This window comes from Pristiophorus japonicus, chromosome 4, assembly GCF_044704955.1.
Source record: "Pristiophorus japonicus isolate sPriJap1 chromosome 4, sPriJap1.hap1, whole genome shotgun sequence".
Taxonomy (NCBI): Eukaryota; Metazoa; Chordata; class Chondrichthyes; family Pristiophoridae; genus Pristiophorus; species Pristiophorus japonicus.
In genome coordinates, this window is record NC_091980.1 from 236,641,782 (window position 1) to 236,652,512 (window position 10,731).

The 10,731-nt window shown below is 46.6% G+C and overlaps 1 protein-coding gene across 1 annotated transcript in view; it reads left to right on the forward strand.

Moving 5' to 3' along the window:
• Positions 1 to 5,197, forward strand: part of LOC139262750 (organic solute transporter subunit alpha-like) — a 112,496-nt gene extending 107,299 nt beyond the window's left edge. Inside the window, exon 10 of the mRNA XM_070877901.1 lies at positions 4,669 to 5,197. Coding sequence (XP_070734002.1) covers positions 4,669 to 4,796 — 128 coding nt within the window. The 3' untranslated portion in view covers positions 4,797 to 5,197. The remainder of the gene's footprint in view (positions 1 to 4,668) is intronic.
• Positions 5,198 to 10,731: the final 5,534 nt, after the last annotated feature.

Below are 10,731 nucleotides of genomic sequence, written 5' to 3' on the forward strand. Positions count from 1 at the left end.
CTAAGTCCGCATCGATACTGGGCCACCATACGTGGGATCTGGCTATTGCTTTCATCATTACGATGCCTGGGTGGGTACTGTGGAAGTCATTGATGAGGACCACTACTCGATTGCCCCACAGAAGGCAGTCTGCCTGTATAGATATTTCATCTTTGCGTCGCTGGAACGGCTTTATCTCTTCCTGCATTTCCACTGGGACACTGGACCAGCTCCCGTGAAGCACACAGCTTTTGACTAGAGATAATAAGGGGTCCTGGCTTGTCCAGGTTTTGATCTGCCGAGCAGTGACGGGTGATTGCTCACTCTCAAATGCTTCCATAACCATGGCTAGTTCTGCGGGCTGCGCCATTTCCACCCCCGTGGTGGCCAATGGCAGCCCACTGAGAGCATCGGCGCAGTTTTCTGTGCCTGGCCTGTGGCGGGTGGCGTAGTTGTATGCGGACAACGTGAGCGCCCATCTCTGGATGCGGGCCAATGCTTTGGTATTTATCCCTTTACTCTCGGAAAACAGGGATATAAGTGGCTTATGGTCAGTTTCCAATTCAAATTTTAGCCCAAACAGGTATTGATGCATTTTCTTTACCCCATAGACACACGCCATCGCTGCTTTTTCAATCATGCTGTAGGCTCTCTCAGCCTTAGACACACTCCTGGATGCATAAGCAACCGGTTGCAGTTTCCCAAAATCATTAGCTTGTTGCAATACACACCCGACGCCATATGATGACGCATCACATGCTAGTACCAAACGCTTACATGGATCATGCAACACAAGCAATTTGTTTGAGCAGAACAATTTTCTCGCTTTTACAAAGGCATTTTCTTGGCTTTTGCCCCAAACCCATTCGCCCCCTTTTCATAATAAGACATGTAGTGGTTCTAGCAGTGTGCTGAGACCCGGTAAGAAGTTACCAAAGTAGTTCATGAGTCCCAGAAACGACTGCAGCTCCGTCACGTTCTGTGGCCTCGGTGCGTTCTCGATTGCCTCCGTCTTCGCGTTGGTGGGCCCGATGCCGTCCGCCGCAATCCTCCTTCCTAAGAACTCCACTTCTGGCACCAGGAAAATGCACTTCGAGCGTTTTAACCTGAGCCCCACGCGGTTGACTCGACTAAGAACCTCCTCCAGGTTGTGCAGGTGCTCGACTGTGTTCCGACCTATGGCCAAGATGTCGTCCTGGAAGACCATGGTGTGTGGGACTGACTTCAGTAGACTTTCCATGTTTCTCTGGAATATCGCCGCCGCTGATCGGATTCCAAATGGGCATCTGTTATAAACAAAAAGACCCTTGCACTTGTTGATGCAGGTGAGGGCCTTCGATGATTCCTCCAGTTCCTGCGTCATGTAGGCTGAAGTCAGATCCAGCTTCGTGAACGTTTTTCCTCTCGCCAGTGTTGCAAAGAGGTCGTCGGCCTTTGCTATTGAGTATTGGTCCTGCAGAGAGAAACAATTGATAGTTACTTTGTAATCGCCACAGATTCTGATGGTGCCGTCTCACTTGAGGACTGGGACAATAGGACTGGCCCACTCGCTGAACTCGATTGGTGAAATGATGCCCTCTCGTTGCAGCCGGTCTAGCTCAATCTCTACCCTTTCTCTCATCATGTATGGTACTGCTCTCGCCTTGTGATGGATGGGTCGCGCCCCCGGAATTAGGTGGATCTGCACTTTTGCTCCTTGGAACTTCCCGATGTCTGGTTCGAACAGCGAAGGAAATTTGTTTAAGACCTGGGCACACAAAGTGTCGTCAGCGGGCGATAGTGCTCAGACGTCGTCCCAGTTAGAAACATAGAAACATAAAAAATAGGTGTAGGAGTAGGCCATTTGGCCCTTTGAGCCTGCACCACCATTCAATAAGATCATGGCTGATCATTCCCTCAGTATCCCTTTCCTACTTTCTCTCCATACCACTTGATCCCCTTTGCTATAAAGGCCATGTCTAATGCCCTCTTGAATATACCCAATGAACTGGCATCAACAACTCTCTGCGGCAGGGAATTCCACAGGTTAACAACTCTCTGAGAGAAGAAGTTTCTCCTCATCTCAGTCCTAAATGGCCTATCACTTATCCTAAGACTGTGTCCCCTGGTTCCAGCGTATCTTTCCCAGCCAGCTCCTGCCAAGCAGTGTGGGACCATTGCCCGGTACCATCCAGAGTGGTAGCTTGTGCACCACTCCATCGTAGGAGACCTTTACGGTAGCACTGCCGATTACAGGAATCAGTTCTTTCGTGTAAGTTCTTAGCTTCATACGAACTGGAGTTAAGACTGGCCTTGAGGCCTTGTTGCACCACAATCTTTTGAAAGTTTTTTTGCCCATGATGGACTGGCTCACGCCCGTGTCCAGCTCCATTGACACCGGGAGTCCATTTAGTTCAACATTCAGCATTATCGGGAGACAATTCCTGGTGAATGTGTGCACCCCATATACCTCTGCCTCCTCTATCTGAGACTCTGGTTCATCGTGATCCTCTGTGGATCTGTCCTCCTCTGCAACATGGTGGTTTGCAGGTTTATCAGGCTTAGCAGCTCGCCTGCACACTCATTGGAGGTGTCCCATTGTTCCACAGCCCTTGCAAACGTTCTCTTTGAATCGGCATGAATAGAAACGATGATCACCCTCGCAGCGCCAACAAGGTGTTAATGGCCTTGCATTCATCACCCTTGATGTTGGACTCTGAGTCATTTGCGGACGTGCAGCTGCAGGTATGTGTGACCTGCCCTGTATGTTACGATTCAAAAACAACATCATTTTGTTCACAGTACTTGTAGCAGCACTTGTGTGCTGAGAGATTTGCTTCATATTGTCACTGGTGGCAATGAACGCCTGGGCTATCGCTATGGCCTTACTCAAGGTTGGGGTCTCTATTGTCAAAAGTTTGCGAAGTATAGTTTCGTGGCCAATGCCAAATACAAAAAAGTCTCTGAGCATGTGCTCCAAATGTCCTTCAAATTCGCAATGTCCTGCAAGGCGTCTTAGCTCGGCGACATAACTCACCACTTCCTGGCCTTCAGACCTTTTATAGGTGTAGAACCGGTACCTTGCCATCAGAATGTTTTCCTTCGGGTTCAAATGCTCTCGGACCAGTGTGCACAAATCGTCGTATGATTTCTCTGTGGGTTTCGCTGGAGTGTGCAGATACTTCATGAGGCCATACATTGGTGCCCCACAGATGGTGAGGAGGATCGCCCTTCGTTTGGCAGCGCTCTCTTCCCCATCTAGCTCGTTGGCCACAAAGTATTGGTCGAGTCGCTCCACAAAAGTTTCCCAATCATCTTCCTCCGAAAATTTCTCCAGGATGCCACTGTTCTCTGCATCTTTGGGTTCGTTATCTGTATCTCGTCGCCAGTTGTTGTGTTTCGAGAAAGAGTCAGACTGAACACTGTGAGCTCAAAGTAAAGTGTGACCGTAATCTTTTATTGCAGGTCTCCAGAGTACCTCTCCAACCTGAGAAACCTCCTTAAATACCTGTGCTCCCAAGGGATTATGGGATCCCTTGGGACTCCAGGGGATGAGCCCTCTGGTGGCTGTACAGAGTAAATACAAGTCCACATATATAACAGTTAACCTGCAGGGAGAGCAAGCAATTAGCAAAGCAAATAGTATGTTAGCCATAATTACAAAAGGATTACTGCAATTACATAGGGCCTTGGTGAGATCACACCTAAAGTACTGTGTACAGTTTTGATCAACTTACCTAAGGAAGGATATACTTACCTTAGAGGGAATACAATAAAAGGTTGGTTGGGATGGGGGGGATTGTCCAATGAGGATAGATTGAGTAGACTAGGCCTATATTCCCTAGAGTCTAGAAGAATGAGAGGTGATCTCATTGAAATGCATAAAATTCCTAAGGGACTTGACAGGGTAAATGCTGGGAGGATGTTTCCCCTGGCTGGTGAGCCTAGAACTAGGGGGATCTCAGAATAAGAGATCGCCCATTTAGGACTGAGATGAGGAGAAATTGCTTCACTCACAGGGTTGTGAATCTTTGGAATTCTCTATCCCAGAGGGCTATCGCAGAGCAGGCTCGAAGGGCCAAATGGCCTACTCCTGCACCTATTTTTAATGATATTATGTTCTTAATCCTCCTGGTCTGAGAGCTTCCCCAAAATGCCAGCTTTCAAAAATCCCTGCCCCTTGGTTTTTAAGGTTACTAACTGAAACGTGACAGGATTATATCCAGAAATAAAATGAACAATGTTTACACAACAATACTGAATAAATACATATGTAATTGGAGGTCCTGGAATCACATGATCTGATCAGGATATAAAGAACATCCATCTGTGGAGGTACCAAACCCACAGAGCAATTTTTTTACATTTGAATCCAGTGCACTTTTTTGATCTCCTAGAATAAAGCTGCCACTTTTATTAGAAAATAACACCAAGAAATCCACACATTTGCAATAAAGAGTTAAATATAACACTGTTTTTATATTTATTGTTCCTCACTTTTCTATTTTCCAGTCTCTTACTGTTTGTATTGTTCCATGTTATTTGACTTTTTAATTTAGCTTTTTCTCTCCCCGATCAATTCATTTGTTTATTCCTGTAATGTTTATCTTATCTGCAGTTAGTACAGAAACTAAATATTGTTTCAACTTTTTCTGATTTTCATTCAGTTCCCTAGCTCACAATAACACATGTCTACTATTTTGTTTACAGAAATAGACCAACATTTAAAGATCCTGGAAATGTTTATACTGCTTCTTGTCTCCCGAAAGTATTATCGGAAACGATTGCCAGAATCTACTCCACTGTATTTTGAAAATCCACTTCACAATATGCCTTGATTTGATAGCCTTGCTAATGGGTGAAATTATGATTCGCGCTAATTAGTGAGTTATTTGTTTAAAAACTGAACTTTTTATTGATGTATGACAAGAAATTCAATGAGATTTACTTTTGATATTTCATAATGTCCCACAAAATGTATTTTCTTTGTGTTGTCAGTAACAGTTATTGCCAAGTCACAAGTATTAAACTTCAAATATAGAAATGTTTTCTCTGTCCTTTGTTTCACATAATAGAACAGTGAGATACTAACCAAATGGATCTGCTGTAGAGGAGCCTGGATTCGCTTTTTGATGCTGCATGAATATACTGGTGGGTGAGGGCAGGAAACGGAGCAGGGATATGTAATGTGAGATCTCCCGCAGCCTTTGCATCATCATGTATGTTGTCTGTAAGTGATATTCCCTCTAATAAAATCTATAACACAATGTCTCTGTGTTATGTTCAGAATAACTCCACAGGACTGTATATTGTAAGCTCAAACTGTTGTGACCTTGGTCTCTTTAATGTAACTCCAGAGTGAGGAAGCAGCATGGTAGACTGCCTTTTATACCTGCTTGCCCGGGGTGTGCAGGTGACCCTTGGGTCTCCAACAGGTGCGCCCCTGGTGGTAAGTCTTACACACTTGTAAAGATTACATACATAACATCACTCCCCTCCAAAGTCTTAGATACAAGTTATTTACAAGTTGAGGTGATCCGGGGCTCAACATTCCCGGGTTAATTGCCTGAGTTGAAGTCCTGGCATGGGTGAGTTGGTCGGATCATTGCTGCACGGCAGCGCAGCTGGTCTGATTGAACTGTCAGGCATGGTGGGTTCATCCTTGTGGTTGACAGCGAGGTTGCTTGCTGGTTGTGTGTGTGTTGGTGGATCAATTATGGTAATGTCCTTGTCAAGCTGTTCTTTTTTTGTTAGTGAATCGCAGTTTGGTCTGCTCCAAGTGCTTTCTGTATGTTTGTCCATTCAAAAGTTTGACAACAAACACTCTATTCCCCTCCTTGGCTAACACAGTGCCAGCAACCCATTTGGGACCATGACCATAATTAAGAACAAACACAGGTCATTAATCTCAATGTCACGTGATACAGCCGCATGATCGTGATACACGTTATGCCGGTGACGCCGGGTTTCTACGTGATCATTGAGATCCGGGTGGACTAAGGAGAGCCTGGTTTTGAGTGCTCTCTTCATTAACAATTCTGCAGGGGGAATACCAGTAAGCAAGTGGGATCGCGTCCGGTAGCTGAGCAGAACCCGAGATAACTGGGTCGACAGGAAACCGTCCGTCACGCGAATCAAGCTCTGCTTGATAATTTGGACTGCCGTTCCGCTTGACCATTGGATGCGGGCTTAAACGGGGCAGACCTGACATGCCATTGCAGGTCATGAACTCGTTGAATTCCGAGCTGGTGAAACATGGTCCATTGTCACTAACAAGGGCGTCGGGCAAACCATGGGTGGCGAACATGGCCCAGAGGCTTTCAATGGTGGCAGTGGACGTACATGATGACACTATTATACATTCAATCTATTTAGAGTAAGCGTCCACTGCTACAAGGAACATCTTTCCTAGAAAGGGGCAAACGAAATCTTCGTGGACCCTGGACCACGGTTTGGAGAGCCATGACCACAGACTCAGTGGGGCCTCCCTTGGTGCATTGCTCAACTGTGAGCAAGTGTTACATTGGTGTACGCATGACTCCAATTCGGAGTCATTACCGGGCCACCAAACGTGCGACCTGCCGATAGCCTTCATTATGACTATACCTGGATGGGTACTGTGAAGGTCGCGTATAAACGTTACCCTGTCTTTTTTTGGCAAAACCACATGATTCCTCCATAGGAAACAATCCGAATGGATGGACATTTCATCCTTACATCAGTAAAACGGCTTAATTTCGTCTTCCATTTTCTTGGGAACAGCTGACCAGCTCCCATTGAGGACACAGCTTTTTACTAGTGATAGCACCGGGTCCTGGCTCATCCAGATCCTGATCTGGCGAGCCGTGACAGGTGACCACTCGCTTTCAAAAGCATCCATTACAAGAAGCAAGTCTGCGGGTTACACCATTTCCACCTCGGTGGTGGGCAATGGTAGCCGACTGAGGGCATCAATACAGTTCTCAGTGCCTGGTCTGTGGCGGATTACATAGTCATATGCAGATAATGTTGGTGCCCATCTTTGGATGCGGGACAAAGCATTGGTGTTAATACCTTTGCTTTCTGAGAACAGCGAAATGAATGGTTTATGTTCGGTTTCGAGTTCAAATCGGAGTCTTAAATAGGTATTGGTGCATTTTCTTAACCCCGTATACGCATGCTAATACTTCTCTCTCAACCTTACTGTAGGTTTTTTCAGCCTTAGATAAACTTCTGGACACATATGCAACCGGTTGCAGTTTGCCTGACATATTGGCTTGCTGTAACACACAACTGACCCCGTACGAAGATGCATCACAAACTAATACTAAACGTTTACACAGGTCATACAATACAAGTAACTTGTTAAAACATAGCAGGTTTCTGGCCTTATTAAAGGCTGTCTCTTGAGATTTACCCCAAACCAATCGTCATCCTTGCATAGCAATAAATGCAAAGGTTCCAGCAAAGTGCTCAATTCCGGTAGAAAGTTGGCAAAATAGTTGAGGAGTCCCAGGAACAAATGCAGCTCCGTCACATTCTGTGGTCTGGGTGCATTCTTGATGGCCTCCATCTTGGAGCCCGTGGGTCTGATGCCGTCCACCGCAATCTTTCTCCCCAAAAATTCGACCTCTGGCACCAGGAAAACATACTCGGAGCGTTTTAGCCTGAGTCCCACTCTGTCCAGAACTTTAGAACCTCCTCCAGGTTGTGCAAGTGTTCGGTGGTGTTGCGACCAGTGATCAGGATGTCGTCTTGAAGCACCACGGTGCGCGGACCGATTTCAGCAGACTCTCCATGTTCCTCTGGAAGATGGCCGCAGGCAAGCGAATCCCAAAAGGGCATCTGTGGTATATGAACAGTCCTTTGTGCGTGTTTATGTACGTCAATTTTTTCGAAGGTTCAGCCAGCTCCTGTGTCATGTCAGCAGCTTGGTGAATGACTTCCCCCCTGCTAGCGTTGCAAACAGGTTATCCGCTTTGGGTAGTGGGTACTGGTCCTGTAATGATACTAGGTTGATCGTTACCTTGTAGTTCCCGCAGATTCTGACCGTCCCATCATTCTTCAACACCGGAATAATTGGACTGGCCCACTCGGTGAACTCGACTGGCGATATGATTCCCTCTCGTTGAAGTCTGTCCAGCTCGATCTCGACTTTCTCTTGCATCACGTATGGAACCGCTCGGGCCTTGTGATGAACGGGCCGTGCATCAGGGACTAGATGGATCTGCACTTTGGCACCTGTAAAGTTGCCGATGCCTGGCTCGAATAACGACGGGAATTTGTTTAGCACTTGAGCGCATGAGGCGTCATCCACCAAAGACAGTGTTTTGATGTCGTCCAAGTTCCATCGGATCGTTCCGAGCCAACTTCTGCCGAACAGCGTTGGGCCATCGCCTGGTACAATCCATAGTGATAAATCATGCACAGTTTCATCGTACGAAATCTTCACTGCTGCAATGCCAATGCTTGGTATGAGCTCTTTGGTGTAAGTGTGCAGCTTTGTGTGAATCGGGCTTAGTTTTGGCCTTTGTGCCTTGTTGCCCCACAGTTTCTCAAAAGCCTTCTAGCTCATAATTGACCGACTCGCCCCCGTGTCCAATTCCATGAAAACTGGAACGTCGCTTAATTTGACTTTCAACATTATCGGAGGGCTTTTGGTGTACCCCATACACTTCCTCTTCAGCCTCGGGTTGAGTTGCCTCTCTTACTCGTTCAGCGTGATCCGCGCTGGATCGGTCATCTTCTGCTGACTCTGCCACGTGGTGAGTCGCAGTATGTTTGCACATTCGCTGGAGGTGCCCCATTGTTCCACAGCCCTTGCACACGTAGTGCTTGAATCGGGCATTTTATGAGACGTTGGGGCCGAATTTTGCATCCAGGGCACTAGCGGAGCATTGCACGATGATTGACGTCATGATCTCAGTGAAACTAGAGGGCGGGACGGTATGCCTTTGCGCCACCGCAAACCATGAGCTGAATTTTCCGGCCGGGAACTAAAAGATACCTGCCATAATACCTTGAAACTTCCTTTAGCGAACCTCCGGGGTGCTAACTGAGGCGCAAGCCAGCTGAAAATCCAGCCCACGGTATGGTCTCAACAACGCCCTGTATGGTTGTAGCAGGACTTCCCTACTTTTATACTCCATCCCCCTTGCAATAAAGGCCAACATTCCATTTACCTTCCTGATTACTTGCTGGACCTGCATACTAACCTTTTGTGTTTCATGTACGAGGACACCAGATCCCTCTGTATCGCAGCATTCTGTAGTCTCTCTCCACTTAAATAATATTTTGCTTTTAAATGTCATTATGCCATCGCTGTGAAGTACCACATTGTGACAAGCTTCCACCCACTTCTTTGTCCCCTTAATTTCAAGGCCGTGATGCTCACCTATTCTTAGCTTCTACCCTCCTTTCGTGCAAATCTGCCACAGCAACAGAGGGCACAGGAGGAGCAAGCTGATGATAACAGGAAGGACTATTGGGTGCATAAATTTCTTCCTCGTTTAATAGGACAACAATAATGAGGAACAGGATGATGGGGACCAGACCACATGTGAATCCCTCGAGCATAATCCAGGCCATGTTCCTCTGCTCCAACACCTCTGTGTCACTTGCTTTCTCATTCACACGCACCAGCTCAGCTGCATTCATCCAGGGGGAATTCGAGAGTGTTAGTAAGGACGTGGCACAAGAACTAAATGAAGGAGAGCATCATGATGACCTGCACTCATAGAACCCGCAGTGACAGCTACAAAGTGGCACCAGAGCACCTCTCATCAGCGAAGTCTTCTCTTCTATGTAATACAGTCTAACTTTGACACCAGCAACTTAACTTCTTCTCCCCCAGTCTTAAATAAAGTACCCTTCCTAGAACATGATAACACATCAGGCCTACATGAGCATGCCAATAATCACCTGATAATGAATTCTTCAGCTCTGCTATAAAGTGCATCCATTGTAGAGATCCCTTGTGGCTGCAGGAGATGAGACTGCACCATAAAATTGGGGTGCAGTCATCACCTTTGTTATATATTTAACTCCTTGCAACTGTATTACACTACCACCAGAGGGCCTACCTATTGGAGTCCCAAGGGATCCCAGCATCCCTTGGGAGCACGGTATATAAGCAGGTCACCCACGAGGTACCTGCACTATGGAATCTTATTAAAGGAGCTGAGGTCACACTTGCTCATCGTACGCAGTACTCAGTTTCATGCTTTGTTATGAACGCATCAATTGGCGACGAGGTAACGAATAACCGCGCGAAAATGCAAAGAACAGTTGGTATCCTGGAGAAGTTCTCAGAAGGGAATGATTGGGAGGCCTTTGTGGAGAGACTCGACCAATACTTTGTGGCCAACGAGCTGGAAGGGGACGAGAACGCTGCCAAACAAAGAGCAATCCTCCTAACTCTCTGTGGGGCAACAACCTATGGCCTCATGAAGAATTTCCTAGCTCCAGTAAAACCAACAGCTAAGTCCTATGAAGAATTCTGTACTCTGGTCCGGGAGCACCTAAATCCTAAGGAAAACTATTTGATGGCGAGATATCGGTTCTACACGTGTCAACAGCCGGAGGGCTAGGAAGTGGCGAGCTATGTGCCTCACAGGACATTGTCAATTTGAGGGATTCCTAGAACAAATGCGGAGAGACTTTTTTGTACTGGGCATTGGCCATGAGGTAATCCTTCGCAAACTATTGACTGTTGAAACTCCGAATCTAAGTAAAGCCATAACGATAGCCCAGGCATTTATATCCACCAGTGACAACACCAAACAGATTTTGCAA